We start from the raw sequence: 16522 nt of genomic DNA, 5'->3' as shown, positions 1-16522 counted from the left end.
AAACATCTCAAAGATAAGGGAGTTAATGCTGATGGGAAATGTTGCTTTTCTTGGTTTGGCTGTCTGACATTTTTTATTTAACTTAGTAAAAGAAAATATTCTATTAATTGCAGAACCACTAGGTTTTAAAATTCAGTGGAAGATTCACTAATACGTTTGAATGTGTATCTTCAGCCTTTCATGTACTAGGTTATCTCCTTCACCCATCTCTGGAGATTTCAAAATATTTTTCCATTATTGCTCCAAGTTAACTCTAGTACAATCCCTATAAATTGTGTATCAGGTTTTAGAAAGTACATAAGGTTTCAATACTGATTTTATTATCTTGTGCCATCACAAATGAGTATACTAAGGTAAAATATGGAGTTTTCTGTTTTAAATCTGCTTCACTTCGTGATTTGTCTTAATATAAAAGCATTTCTGTCACATTTTAGTGAAGGTACCTTTTTTATGAAGATCTGTTGATTTCTGTCAGTCAGGTTTTCCAACAGAAAATGTTTTGTCTATTGAAGTCTTAGATTTTTTATTCTATGCTTAGGGTTTAGGTGTGTGATGCAGGTGTAAATATCAATGATTTTGCTTTCCTCTTAAAGAGTTCTATATATACTTTCATCTAAGCATGTATAGATGGGATAGGTTTTTGTGATGGCCTTTCATTGCCTCTGGAATGACCAATCCAAATGTAGGAGATATTTCAGGTTTTCATTGTGAGTTTTGGAGATACTACAAGTATTATTCCATATTTAATGGTTACTTTTTAAAAATGAAGCTGCCATATATGCACATGTATAAATGAAAAATAAAATCTTTTTATTTTGGAACATATTCCTCTATATGTCTGTGGTAGATTCAGGGTAAAAGAAGTTGAAACTTATAAGCTAAGAGGTTTCACTCACTGCAGCTTTGAGGAAAGAATGCTGTCATCCTGTTACTGTAATAGGCTGACAGCGGTTTCTGGAGAAGTTTTAGTATGGACATGTTGTACCTCTCCTTCCGTGGTGTGCTCAGACCTGTTCATATACGTTGCAAAATATTACATACAAGATAATAAGAAATAAGAAAAATTTACTGTTGAATATTCACTTGCAGACTAGAAAGGAAGCCTTAAAATAAAATTATGTGTTAATATTTTAACTGCATGAGCATATTCATGCATACAGGCTTTTAAAATAGGCTAAATATTTTACAGCGTTGTTCATATCCTATTTTCAGACAATAACAGTTTCTGAGAAATAGACATGTCTTATGCTTGGGAGTTCGTGGTTTGGGTATAACTGTTTTTGTCCTCCTTCCCTAGAACTATTTATTATTCTGTATGGAGTCTTAGCAAAATCTGCATCCTTTATAAATGTTAAGGCTCATGTTAGGGCTTACTATAAAGTGTTTATAAATCCTAGCATTCTTTTGCATGCCAGGAGCATTATAAGCTATTGTTTGGGAGTAGCAATACTTTTACAAGCTTGCTCACACAGAGTGCATTTGCAGAAGACTTCCCAAAGTGCCTGTGTGCATTTGTTAGAAAAAAGTGAACTCCTTACCAGCTCTGCATACACTGCCAGTAAAGGGCAAGTTGCAGGCTGTTAGGAGTGTTATTGTGGAACAGCTTTTCATGACTGCAAGATCCATAGCTGGATCCTAGAGCGATTCAGAGGAGTGAGCAGTTTCAGCCACCACTGTGCCTGTACAGCTGTAGTATCGCATATACACAACATATCCTAGCCTGGCTCATGTTTGGGGCTGTGGTATAAAAATTATGCCTGCTCTGCTATTCATACAGAACATATATTGGTACAAGAAGGGAAAAACTTTCGTCCTTGCTCCTCCCCTGGCCATCCTTTGAGCTAACTGCACCAGTGCAACAGTTTAAAAAATATAAGGGTACAGGACTACACTCAAAACAGCCTTTTTATGCTGTTTGCTCTCAGGGATGTGCTTGAACTTAGTTTGAATTACAGCTAATTGAAGCTAACGTCAAACACAAAATTCAGCTGTACATTGGAAATAAATTAGAAGAAATCTTAGGCAGTGAAGAAGGAACCGAATGCTTTTTAAAGCATTTTCTGAATGTGATAGCAGGATTTGGATCTCCACTCTCAGGCTGGAGTGGATGGCTATCAGAAGAAGGGGAAGATGTCTGAGTTTGCCACTGATGTTGCCAGAGCTAAGACTTCATTCAACTGCATATGGCAATGTAGATTTATGACTCAGAACATTCAAAAATTAAAACACGTAGAACTACATGGATAGTGAAACTTTCTGAATATGTTAACTAGCGCAGAATTTACAGCAGATTTTGTTAATAAAGTTTGTACATGTATGAGCATTGTAACATTTGTTTTCATCATGTTTAACTTCTTTTAAGTCTCAGTCTTTGTTGAGAGGTTTGTCTTTGCCTTCCCCTCACTTTTTGTATTCACAGAAACCAGGAATGGATCTAGCAGACACCTACATTATGTTTGTTCGGCAAAACCAGGATATCCTTCGAGAAAAGATCAATGAGGAAATGTACATAGAGAAGTTATTTGATGTAAGTAACTAGCCTTGCCAAGTTTGGTGGTATCAGAAGGGATAATCTGGAGTTTGATGATGTTCAGCAAGCTGGTTATATATCTGTCTCTGTTAAAAATTTTTTCTTTTGTTCATTATCTACAAGCTTCAGCTGTCAAGGGCGGCCTTTCTTTAAATATTTTCTGCGTGGAACTTTTAAGTGCTAGAAGACAGAAATAAAATTAGTAGAACATTATTATTTGAAATAGTAGTTTTTTCCACTGCGAATAATCCAATTATATTCCATCTTTTGATTTTTAATTTTTTAATTGAGAGAATTGGATTGGTGTGGTTTGTGAATTCCATTGCAGATCAAATTTCCCTAAATTAAGAACTTTTACATATCACTGCCTGCTTGTATACAGAAAGAGTACACAGGTGCTGGGTACATCTGTGGGTTTGACTGGTACTTCGGTGAAATGACTTTTAGAATATTATTTTATGGATTTCCAGTTTAAGACTTCTAATTTCCCAAAGTTGACATTTATTGAATTGACATCAACATTTATTGAATTTTCAAACTCATTTTCAAAGTTCTAATGTGACTTCTGCAAGTTCAGAGTAATCCTCATCTTCAAGGTGCATGCAAAAATTTTCCTCAGCTTTGATAATAACTTCTGCAGCCTTCTTCCATTCATTCATTTGCTCTGATTCCTCATCTTTTTGTTAGAAATGATCACATTTCAGTTAATGCAAGTTCTGACTGCTAATTTATGTCTAGTATGTCCTTTTCTTAATTGCCTGGAGAAGAAGCTGTAGGCAGCTGAAATAGTACCTTCTATATAAATTTAAAGTACTACACGTGTAAAATATACATAAAATAAAAGCTGTTTAACTAAAAAAACTAAACTAGAAAAACTTAACTAAAAAGCTTGGATCAGTTTACATGACAATTATCTCAGTCACAATTATATAGGAATGTGAACAGGAAAATAAGTAATCTCTGGCACTGTAAAATGGAATTTATTACAAAACTAGTTCTGGAATGCAATATAGACTTTGAAATGTATTTATTTGTATCATCTCCTAAGTATTTTAGAAAGCTTTGCTGGCAGTTTCATTTAATTATGCAAGTTACAGCAAATGTTTTCATAACAGCAATTCACAGCCTTTACTGTGACACTACAGTTGTGGCAGTCACAGAAGGTCCCATTACATAAACTCTCAGCCATGGTATGTCATGTCAGTGTTTGTTGTTTGTTTGACTGGGTGGTCAAAATAAGACCTAACTCTCAGATTTTATATTTCCAGACACTCCCAGACATCTTCTCAAAAAAAAAAAAAAAAAAAAAAAAAAAAAAGTATCATCTGTTTTAATAAGCTAAGTGCTAATATGTGTGAAAAGAATGATTTTATAAAAGCATTGATGCCCTGCAGGGGTAGAAAAATTATCATCCATCCAGCTGGCACCTTCACAAAGTACTAAAACCGTATTAGCAACTTCTGCTTCAGTTTGCTTTTGCAATGAATCTGCAAGCATATGTTTCATTTTCAAGTTTCTTTTTTTATTTTATTTTTTTATTTTTCTTTGGGGTTATTTTTGCTTTTGTTGTCATTTCCTGAACGTTAATAAAATTATCTGCCTAAGGCCAAGTCTAACTCTCACTGGAGAGACCATGTTGACTTTTTTGATGCAATGGGGTGGGACTGAGTTTGAGGCTGTGTCAATGTGGGGCACTGGCCAGGGCCTGGGCATGGGCCTGAGAACTGTCAAGGGATCCTCCATACTGTTAAGCCACCAGCACAGTTCCTGGCATGTTAGCACTAACACAGGGACAGGGCTTCAGCAGGGCTGGGTTAATTTGGGTTAAGGACCTCTTCTGAATTTCATTCCATCAATTAAGCTTTTCAGCACAGGAAAACATCTCCTGTATGGACACAGTTTCTGATACAGCATTTGCCTTTGAGTTTGCAAACCCATTTCTGTTCCCTTTTACTCAGTAGTATACATTGTATGCTGCTGTGATCAATGCTTGTATCTGTAAGAAAAGAAAAGATACATACATAATATCTGTTTTTTCTATCAGATATCTATTAATGTCTTTATTTTTCTTTCTAAATGGTGGTATCACATTTCTCTGTAACATCACACTGGGAGATATAATTGATTGGACAGATGCAGCATTAAAAAAGCCTTAACAAATATGGGAGCTCATAGCATGCAGAAATGTAAAATAAAGTCATCTCACTCTGTTAATTCAGCTTTCCTGACATTAACTCAGATTTAGAACATTATGACTAAGATTTTGCAAATTATTTTTGAAGGGTTTTTTTAAATCATTGCTTTAGGAAAACCTAGGTACTCTTTTTATAAATTCAAATCTATCAAGTTATATTTCAATAGAAAGAATAAAATACCTTCACATTTTTATGTAAATGTACTTGAAACCATTGAACTGGCTAGAATTGTAGTTGTTTCCTCTTAAAACACATTGAATTAGTATCAGCTAAGTAATCATCCACCAACTGAAAGAGGAAAAGTACTCTTTCCTGTGCTTCAGCCAGGGAAATACCTCATCCAGAATAACAAAAAACCTGACTGTTCTGTGTGCTAGAGGTCTTAGTTATAGAGAAGATTAGGCCTGAGACACTATTTTGACCCCACAAAAATGTATAATTGCAAAGTATTTATGTCCAGATATCACTGACTTGATCCAGGACTGCTATGTGCTAACAGCTATTACGGTGACCAAGTGAACAGCATGTCTATCACACAAAGTTATGTACATAACAAAGATCATTTAAATTTAAGAATAGTATTCATACAAGTTCAAATGCCTGCCAGTGAGTTAAAATATGTTAAGGCTAGGAGTTGTAACATTTTTTATCTACCTGAGAAGGTTCTAACTGGAGAGAAGACAAAAAAATATGTGGTGTTTTATGGAGGTGTTTGGTAAGCCTATAAAAGCAGTGCCCTGCTAGTGTCCTAGACAGAATATTAAAATAAGGAGAATGGAACTTCATGTTGTAATATGAACCCTTAAGTATGAAAGAGGTTCAAATCTCCAATGACTTTGAAAAAAGACTGGGCTGGTAGTTTTTTCTGAACTGTTTTCAAACCATTTAGATCTTTTGCTTCAGTACATCTGCTGATCATGCAGCAGAAACAAGGTGGAATTTTTTTTCCTTCATTTCCACTGAAAAACTCAGCTTCTGGGTACATTTCATTATTACCTCCTCCAGTAGGACTGTAGACAGCAGGCGGAGTAATATGTCCAGGTGCTCCTGGTAGCATTGGTCTCTCCCAGGTCAGCGTGCTGCCTTCTTGTTCTCAAAACTAGTCACCAGGTTTGAAGTCACAAAGATTTTTCACTTGGTCAGTTTATCAAAGACATAGGAATTTTTGCCTTCCTTTGCAGCATGGGACATTGTCTTCTTCCTAAAATCAGCTAGGAATTTAGCTTATCAAATTCCTTATGTCACAGGAATTCAGGGCGTTTATCTCCTGCTCTCATGCAGTAACAGCTTATAGTTGAGGGCATGAGGGGGATGGAGAGTAGTGTTTATTTGTTTTGAACATCACATTTCTTAGAGAGCACTTGAAGCGGTGTTGTAATCTATTGCGTATAATTAAGCTCTGCAGTAGCTCTGGGTTAATGTTTTAGAAACAGTATATTACTTTAGTTTGGTTTTTTGTAGTTTTGGAAATATTTTGTCAATGTTTTCAGAAAAGATAGTAAATCAAGTTGGGGAATGGAAAAATTAAATATTTAGAATATAATTACACAAACCTAGAATAAGTAGAGAATATTACTAATTATTATTAACACCTCTCTTATTTATAAAGAAAATCCATTTAATGGATAATATAAGAGCATCTATGCAGTCTATCAAAAAACAGTTCTGTGTATCTGATCACAAAATTATTAGATTTTTAAAATGCCCAACTATGAAATGCCCGTAGGATCTGGTTCTACCTTTTCAAAATCAATAGGCCTTTTACCATTAATTTTAATAAATGCAGTGTGTCCATAAACATGCCAGGTTATTCCCGTTGACTAGACTTAGATTCATGTTTCTACTAGAACTTTTAGGATGGGACTAATAAATCTTGAACTCCTAAGCATATAGGTATATTAAGATATACACCAGACTTGTAAATTTAAAACTATTTCCTTTAAACAAAATTGGATTGTGTTGACAAAACTCCTGAAAAAGCATTTCTTTTAACTTTGCATACCACTCTGTTAAAACATTTATGCAGTACTTCTTTTCTGTAGTAATGTCTAGTTCCTAAGTGCCACTTGGGTAGATTCTCACTTTCTTGTACCTGTGAATCGCATATGAAGTATGGATATTCATAAAACAGAAAAAAAATTCCAGATATTTTTGCTTCAGATTCCTTCTTGGTATACTTGCCATTGAAGCAGTCTCTAACAGGTTATATTTGTGTCTGTTGTGGAAAACTTGCGGTGTAAACAGAGGTATGATTACAGTTCTATTAAGACAATATGTGCAATGAAATCTTTATGCAATAAGTGGTTGCTGCTCTGAGAAATAAAGAATTGTTTCAGAGAACAGCTTTAATGCATCAGTGTTCAGCCATTGATACCACTGAAAGAGTTTCCAATTTTTTTAGGCTTTAATTTCTGGGAAACCTCTTCCCAAGGGTACCATAAACACATAAAATTGTCATAGTGCACATCCTGGAAAGGTGAGCACTGGAAAAGTAGTCCCCACAGTTATCTTGTGCAAGATGGAACCTGTGAGCAGATGTTGGCTTTGGCCCTGATTGCCCATCTCCTCTGAGTGCTAAACTGGTGTGGTGTGATGCAGCATTCCTGCTGACTTTGCAGGGACTGCCCATGTGGGAGGACTTCCTGGAGGCTGTGGCCTTGTGCGTGGTAACAGTTCAACAGGACATGTAAGAGTTGTATTTGGCAGGGAACTCATACAACTGTCTTTGGAGTGCCGAAAGACTGAATGTCTTTATGAGCAGTTTAAAAGCTTTAGTGCTCCAGATTTACGTAGCTGATCTTGGCTTTTGTATTTCAAAGGTCCAGGTATGATGTGATATTCCTTTTCTATTGAAAAACTGCTTGCATTTTGTCTGGAATGTTTGTTAAATGCTAGTGGTCTTCCCATATTCCAACCATTATTTTCATTTTCCATGAGTAGAAGGGATGGGCAATTCAAGTTCAATTACGTATTTGAGATTATTTGCGGTCTTAATTATTCTTCAAAGGTTATTATGATATGTACTCTGCTCAATGGCTAAATGGAGATATGAAGCACTCATCTGACTAATTTCTGTTTGCCATTCATTCTGTTTGCCAAATGCTTTATTCAATTGCCTAATTTCTATAGGTTTTATGACCTATTAAAAAAAAGTGTTTAAAAATGTGGAGATCATGATGTTACACAGCTAAGAGGAACACTTAATTTAAATTGAGTTTTCAGTAGTACCAACTCTTTGTGCTGCTTAAGTCTATCTTAAAAGCACTATTTTTGTAGTATTTAGTATTCAACTATGTTCTTCTAGAAAATGTCAATTGTGATTTTTTTCCTTATTCTCAAATTACTTCCTGTCATGCTAATTTTAATAAGTAATCTTCACTTTTGTTGTTATGTAATTATTTGCAAGTATGTGATTTGACAAAAGGTCTACTTGGTTAAAGGCCACATTTGAATCAAAAGCTGTGTTTGTATTAACCTCTGAGAAACATGAGAGGACCGTGCCTAATTACTTAAAAAAATACTCAACAAAAATGTATTGTAGCTTGTTGATCTTCTTATTTCTTTGATAACTCAGAGTAATCTTCAAGAAATATGTGGACTTCTTTCTCAGATTCTTGAAATTTGATCACAGTGCAAAATTGTCCTCTGGCACAAACCCAGAAATACACATCTTTGCACGATGCACCTGGACATATGTGGCAGGTCTGGTAGAATCAGCTAATTAACAACACAGGCTTAAACAGGCACCTCATCTGGCAGTGTAGTTAGTTGCCTGATGGTGCTCAGCAGGATTTGGTAGTGCTTTTTATTTTTCTGTCCTAATGGTCTGCTGCCCACCTAATTTTGCCTTATTGTCAGCCACTACTTACCACAGCTTGAGGCCCTCCCAGGAGGCTAAATTATTATCAAAGGATTAGGGAGATGTAGCCTTGCAGCTCTGACATTTCTGATTACTTGTCTATGCCAGAACAGTAATTAGCTGTGACTAATTAAGAAAAATGTTCCTGCCATAGAAAACCATTTAAAAGAACTGAGAAGTAGAAAGGCAATTGAAAAGCTGAGCAGTGCTCAGATTTGCCGATGCTCTTTAGATTTTCACCGAAGTCTTAACTCATCTTTAATTGCATCTCTTATTTTATGGGGAAATAGAAAGCTCATAATATGAAAACCACTCTGTAGTTGTCTCATGATCTAACAGAATTTTTTTTAGTTTTGAAACAGTTGTTTCTTTTCTGGTAAGAGAATTTTGAAGTAGACTGTTGGCAGTGTCACTGAAAAAGTGAGTTATATTAACATTGCTCAAATATAGGAAACTCTTCTGCAAGATGGAGCAATATCTTGCAAACTTTCAAAGTCTTTTTACAGTTCACTAAATTACGATGTTTTCAAATAGACTCGCCTCATTTTTCTAGGTAGCAATGTCTATAAAAGAAATATAGTTAATTTGAAATCTGAAAAATGTAACCTCCATCTGATTTCAGAGAGTGTAGAAGTTTTCTTTGATTTTTTTTTCTTGAATATGCTGAAAAAAAGTTTCCGCTTTTGGAGGGTGCTGATTATGCAGCGGCAAAGCTCAGTACTGTTGAAATCAGTACGACCATAAAACACTTAAAGTAAAGCATGTGCTTCAGAGTTTGCTGCTTCAGGATCAGAATATTCGTCACTTTGTAAGCTGTTTCATACTGTGGCTGATGGTGTTTCCTCTAGAGAAACACAATGACATAACACAATGACTGTATTATATATGGTTTTGGTATGATACACGTTCACATGTCTTCATTCTTTATGCCATTTGAAATTCATGAATTTCCATTGTTTTGTGTACCACACAACCCAAAAAGATATAAAAATTATTTTCTCAAGACATTAAATATCCTACAGTCCAGTCTGTATCTAGTATTCATGGAATGGATGTCTGACACCTTTTTCACACCAATTCAATCATATTACTTAAATTTTTCCAGCAGGGGAGTAAGAAACTATGAAATAGATATTCTGATATCTTGCTAAAAGTCCTCTCTGGGTATAAAAGGGAAATAGAAAATTGTTTTTAGGGCACTAAAACTAATAGCATGATACTCAGAATTCCTTATACTGCCCTACCCCCTAAGTTCCCTGACTTGTGTGAGAAGCTCACTTTTTTGGAAAGAAAAAAAAAGAACAATGTATAAATTGCTCTGGGTGTTAGGAGTCACAAGACAAAAATGGGTGTTAAGAGTCACAAGAGGAAAAATGGGGAGGGAAAAAAAACCCCAAACGTAATATTTTAAAGTCCATCTGATTTTTTTTTTCCCTGAGGGAATTTTTTCAATCAAATAGAATTACAAGGGGGTTTTGCTTTTTTGCTTGGGGAGGATCTGTTATATTGGGAGCTTCCAGTACAGTTTCCTCATATGCATTTCTGGTATATACTGTTCATTCATTTATTAACTTAGTTAAATAGATCTATCCATCACTCACAATATCCATTCATGAAAAACAATAACAATTCTAGCTAATAAAAGAGAGCTCCTTCCAACATCCAGGCACAATTTAGTCCTTTAACCTTTTTATCCTGCTAGGCATAAAGTAGTAGCATCTCATTCCAGGCACTGCACTTTATCTTCTTATCTAGATGGCTTGAAATGTGTCTAGCAACTTAATAGAATCAATTGAGCGTGAACAACTATAAAAATATAAAATAGCACTGAAACTTTAGATTAGTCTGTCAGTAAGTGTTAACTGTGGCTGCAGCTTTCACATTCTACACAGTCAAGAGAAATCAATAAGGATTGTACCATTTGTATTGTCTTACCTAATGTTTGCTCACCATGAAGTGCCAGGCACAAGCACCATCTAGGGAATATTGATTTCTTGATGTACTGTAATTCACACAACATATAAACAGCAGGAGAACCTTGTGGCTTCTCAAACCTTACTTGCAGTTTTGATGTTTATACTTGTATTTCATTTGGGTCAAGCTTAGTTGAAAAAGGAAAGTAAAACCAAACTGCATAACAGATAGACACACAACCACATTGTTGATCACATTACAAGAAAAATCATGCCAGAAACCATAAGAATAATTTAGTTTAATGAGTCAGGCATAAAAGAAAGAGGTTGCTATGTTGCGAATCAGAATAGATAAAGATGCTGCAGAGTGCTCTGACACAGATTTGTCAGTGAAAAGAGCTTCTTCACCTGTTTAATCGTGGGAAACCGAAGCTTTAGTGCTGATTTAAATGTGCAGAAGTGTTGAACTAAATAGAGATTATTTTCTTTAAATAATATTCAGGTGTTTCAAGGTATATTTTCTTAATTTTGATTGCATTGATTTTCTTTTGCATTATACTGCACTTAAAGAGCAATGAAAAAAAGTAAAAATAATGCAGAGATAAATCTGCTCACAAAAAACCCCCAACATAGCTGTAAAATTTACGTAGCTGAGAGTGTTCACGGGCAACAGGGTCCGGGATGGAGAGGAGAATACTAGGCACATGCCCAGTCCAAGGACATTTCATCCAAAGAGAAAGGGGAGGAGAGAAGCAAGAGGGAAGCGAGAGGCTGGACCTCAGCTCCACATTAGGGCAGCTCAGCATAGTGCCCAGTTGAAGTGGTGTAAGAGAGGAGTAGCTCCAGCAGTGTGCATCTCCCTGCCAGCTTCACAGCTGCATCCAGCTCTGTCACATGGCACTGCAATAACATAAAGAGTAAATGCACGAGTCAAGATTGATGAGGTGGAAAGAAATGAACTACCTGTAATATTCACTTAGAAGAACTCAGGATGGTTTAAATCCTGTAATAAAAACGTACTTGACCTCACTCCACAGGGAGCAGGGAGTCTAAGTAGAAGATTCTAGGACAAAAACTGCTAAAGTGAGTGTAAAAGCTACAGCACAGATGCTGACCCAGTTTCAGCCTATCTCGCTTTTGGTACTGAGATGAAGAATATTCTTACTTTAAGGGAGAAATGCAACTAATAGGAGGTCTCCTGTGGTCCCTTTGATGATATCTCGCTCCAGGGAGAGAATTCCCCAGGGAGTTCTGGATGAGTGGGCTAAAGCAGAAATGGATGTCTTGACTGCATACCTTACAGGTATGCAGGCAGGGTGGTTTATAAAAAGGAGGGAGAGGGGCTTTTTATAGGGGTATGTATTGACACAATAAGAGACAATGTTTTTAAACTGGAAGAGTGTAGGTTAGGTTAGATGTTAGAAAGAAAGTGCTTGCTCAGAGGGTAGTGAGGCGCTGAAACAAGTTGCCCAGAGAGGTTGGAGATGCCCTATCCCTGAAAGTGTTGAAGGTCAGGTTGGATGGGACTTCGAGCAGCCTGATCTGGTGGGTGGCATCCCTGCCCATGGCAGGAGGATTGGAACTGGATGATCTTTAATTCCCTTCCAACTCAAACCGTTCTATGATTCTATAATGTTGGGCATTCGCTTAGAAAGACTGCTTAGCGTTTGTACAGCTAAGTACATTTGTAGGGCTTTTGAAACTAGAGCCTGATAGCAAGTGTTATAATGAGTAACAATTTGGTCATTTTGCATTATGTTAATTTGTTTATTTTGAGGATCCAAGCTGGTTTTCATTTCAGGGTCACTCAAGTGATGTTCCCTGTTCTGTGCTTTGGAGGATGTTTGTGGATATACCCAAATTGCAACACAACACAGTGTAGCAAGACTGACAGTGTTTGCTCCACAGAGTTTAGCAGCAGAATAACCTATGGAAGTTTTGTTCACAGATGCAGTGCATATCCAGAGTGGAGCAGAGAAACTGTTTATACTGTTAGTCTCTCACAGTCATGAGCATCATGTTAGTACCTACTGTGTAAAATCAGAGCAGTAACATTACATATGTCCAGATATAGAAGGGAGTTACATGTGTCTAATTGTGCAAACTTCCAGTTTCCCAGATTATCTGCCATATGTGAAGAAGCCAGAAAAAAATTAAGATCACAAACATTATAAAGTAGCATAAATATTGTAAATTGCTATTTAACAACCAGTATGAAATACAGGGGAAGAAGAGTACTATATATTTTGCGTTAAAAGTCTATATTTATTTGTAAATTGGCAGCAGTTCCATAGCAACTAGCCATCTTCTAATGAGAAGTCAGAAATATGAAAAAATTACTTTCCTTCTAAAGATAAGCTTTTCATATGTTAGATGTTATTTGGTTTTTCAGAAATAAATCCTTTTTGATCAGGAGTTTCAAAGATGCTTAATATGAGAAATACTTAAAAAGTATTTTTTCTTTTCTTCTCATTGTTTCTGAAAATTAATTTTGTTTCCTTGTATCACCAAAATATCCCATCCAACAATTGTTCACTTGTTTGTTGTCATAAGTTTTTCTGAACAAGGTCTTTCCATCAAGGTTTGGGTTCCTTTTTCTGTTTTGCACCTTTCCGTTTTCCCCTGATTGCTTTGGGAGTGGCAGTGGGAATCCTTCATTCAAATAGGCAGAAAAGAGACTGACTAGAGACTAAAGTATTTGTGCTTAAGAAAAACAAAATGCTTTCTGAGCTTCCTGGGAGGTTGGAGTAATGGCACAAAAAGAAACAAAAAATGAAAGGCAAAAGAAAGCCAAAGGAAGCATCCCACTGGAAGAAAGAAAATCTTTCTGCCTTGGCAAAGTAGAGTGCAAGAAGCAAGTTCTTAAATGTAATATAATTAGATTTTTAAAAAATACAGGGAGCTGGAGGGTGGGAGGAGGTAGGAAAAAATGAAAACGGGGTGGGGAGGAAGATTCAGAATTTGTAATTTCAAATTACTATACTTACGAAATCTTGTATCGGAAGTATGAGTGTTAAAGCAGACAGTGGTTTCTGATTTCTTTCTCACCTATCCTTTCCTGATACATACACCTGTAATTTAGGTTGTCAACATTTTTGCACATTCTTAAGACAAAGTTCAAAAGGTGACTTAACATTCCAGGCCCAGAGGAGGAAGCAAAACACGGAAGGTGGATGAAAGCCTGAGATGTTTCCAGGAAGATGTCTGGATAAATGGTGCCAAGTATTAGGAGTGTAAGACACCAGTGAGGTGAAAGAGGAATGTGTCAGAGGCTCTGTGCAAAAGAGGAGCTCGTGAGGGAACACCAGGAGCATTACAGCAGAAATAAGCAACACAGCAATGGGAGAACTTCTGGACAAGTCCTTGAATGAAAATGTAGGAAGAGACTGTAGCAAAGTGGGGAATAGAGTTTTTGCATTTGACACAATGTTGATTCAGTCATTTGGCATTTTCCAGACCAAGGGCTTTTAAATACCTGATTTTTTTTTATAAGGAAAAATATTCATTTGTTCATCCTTCCTGCTAATCCCATGGTTCCAACAAGGCCAACTCCATGGATTTTCCACTCATGCTTAGTTTGATTTTAATTTATTTCAGTTTATTTTAAATAGAAGTTCCTAGGGGAAAAAAAATGTAAAAGGAATAAATTTGGCAGCATCATGATGACCCCCCCCCCGACTTGGAGGGTGCTTTCAGTTACCGAGACTTCCCAGCTTTCAGAAGAGTGTATGAATTCATCATTGCTGAGGTAAAAATCTTCACTTAAGTGGATTATATCTACACTTAACTTGAAAATACACCTATACCTTCTAAACCTCTGAGAATTTTCAAAAACACTACAAATAACATTTGTGTCCCTCATTATTTTTAACATTGCACAAAGGCAATCAGTATGACTATTTGTATTTTGCAAAAAGGGAAATAAATTATGACATTTAAATCAGAACATTTTTTAAGCTTTTGCTGTTTGCATTTTTAAGAAATAACTTTTTTATTTTTTCCCTATTTAACATTTTTTTTAAATGTTCTAAAAGTACCATTGTCTGCTTGTAGTGCTCTCTATCATAAACTTGACGCACATTTTTGCACTTAAATTTTAACCTGCTCATGTTTTGTCTTATATTAGCTCATTCTTATTTTCTCATTTTAGCTTATGCTGTATTTGGTGTACATTGTCTTTAGTGAGAAGTATACTTTTTGTTTCTGGAAGGGCAAGTAAAGCTGAAAGGAGTAGAAACATCCTGTTGTTGTCTGAGCGACCAAGTTCCTGATCAATAGTGTGATAAAGGCTTCCGCAGGAGCATAAAATGCAGTTCCTAGGAAAGCTGTTCCCCTGCCATACTCAACGGAGAAAGCATTATGACAATGCCCATTTATCAAGAGCAGTCAAGATACAGAAACTCAACGGGGTCTTGTGTCTTAGGTGTTAGGGATACCAGCCCTAGAAGGACTAAATCATTGTGTATTGCTATGTATTGAGCCTCCTTCCAGGTGGCAGACAGCTGCACCTTTTTATAAATCTTCAAAAATAAATTTGAAGTGCTTGCTTTCAGCTGATAAGGGTTATATTTAATTGAACCATTCTGCAAATGTTGTAGCTCAGGCACCCAGAAAGATGGTGAATATTTATTGTATTTGTTTTGTATTTCCACTGGTCAGCAAAATAATGAAATTCCTTAACTACTTCTCTTTAACTTGCCTGAAGAAAGCACGATGTGTTGCTAAATCGCTTTTCACTAGCCCTGCCGAGAAACAACTTTAATCCTTGTTAGAAAATTGCAGAGTCTGGGCCTGACAAAGAGCTCATGCCTGGCGCATTGTGAGTGCTGGGAGCGGGGCGAGGGGAGCCCTTTACAGCTGCGTGCCTCCAGCCCGTCTGAGCTGGACTATTTAGGCAAGGAGGTTTGTCAATTCCTCCTGACAATGGAACGAGTTTTTCAGTGCCTGTAGCTGCGCCGAGCCCCGTTGGGGATCAATGCTGGCCATTCAAGCTGCACCCTCTTTCATTGCTTTGGTTTGTTAATTTAAGACTAAAGGTCTGCTGAGGGGGTTTAGGGTGTTTAAGAAAGCTGATGAACTGTTTAAGAAATCTGATGAACTGAGAGCGTTTATAGCTCTGGTGTGGCAACTATTGGCACTGAGGGAGCTGTGTCCTTGTTGACCCTCTTGTTATTAAAAATGCACAAGTGCTGCGCTTCTCAATATTTCAACACTCTTTCATTGTCAATACCACCTTCTGAGCCCTTCAGCTTGTTGCTTGCTCTAAAGATCTTCTTAGATTGGGTTTGAAAACTTCACCTTAAACACTAGATTAGACTGATGTTCTGTTTTCCGTGCTCCTGTTGATTTGTTGAACCTTCCCAGGGCTGGAAAGCAAGTAGCAGCTTGATGGGGAGACGGGCTGCTAATATGATTTACCAGTGTACAGTCATGCACAATAAGTGTGAATAAATACAAGGGTCTCACAGAGTCAACCCTAGCCTTTCCTTTTCTCTTATTTTTTACTTTGAAAGAGGTATCTCAGGAAAATGAAGTGAGTAATGCATGCCCTTACAGGAATTGGATGGGCTGTGAATAAGGAGAGAGGAGGAAATAGTGAGGCAAACATTTTTGTTAAAGTGGCTGGCTGTTGTTATTTGCTGATTTTGAAAAAATATATAAGCATTTACTGCTTTACTCTTGCATAGACAACAGTAAAGAATGTGGCAGTAGTACCATATAATGAACATCTGCAAGAAATGCATTGTCCTTTCACTGCTATTGTTACTAATGGGAAAGTTAGTTTTTCTTAAAACCAGTAAAAAGTGATTGTTGTTGCTGTTGTTTTAACTGGGTAATCTCAGGACAATTATCCCATCACTGAAGTTTTGGGGTTTGCAATAGATTCCTGTCAGTCACAGTAGATCCATCCCTACCTCTCTAAGATGCTCATGGTTGTCAAAATGTGTGGTCTTGGTTTCCTCTCTGAGAGGAATTTGTAGTGCTGTGCTTTTTAACTGACTCAAAAAGGAGTTATAGAGAAATC

The 16522-nt window shown here is 36.6% G+C and overlaps 1 protein-coding gene across 9 annotated transcripts in view; it reads left to right on the top strand.

Annotated features, from left to right (window-relative positions):
• Positions 1–16522, top strand: part of CADPS2 (calcium dependent secretion activator 2) — a 282843-nt gene that overhangs the window by 258685 nt on the left and 7636 nt on the right. For all 9 annotated transcript variants that reach the window (XM_014877698.2, XM_014877697.2, XM_088165718.1 and 6 more), the window contains one exon: positions 2420–2527. In XM_014877698.2, coding sequence (XP_014733184.1) covers positions 2420–2527 — 108 coding nt within the window. The remainder of the gene's footprint in view (positions 1–2419; positions 2528–16522) is intronic.

This window comes from Sturnus vulgaris, chromosome 5 (assembly GCF_052056855.1).
Source record: "Sturnus vulgaris isolate bStuVul1 chromosome 5, bStuVul1.hap1, whole genome shotgun sequence".
Lineage (NCBI taxonomy): Eukaryota > Metazoa > Chordata > Aves > Passeriformes > Sturnidae > Sturnus > Sturnus vulgaris.
Note: the sequence above shows the minus strand (reverse complement) of the source record. Positions and strands in the feature narration are given on the sequence as shown.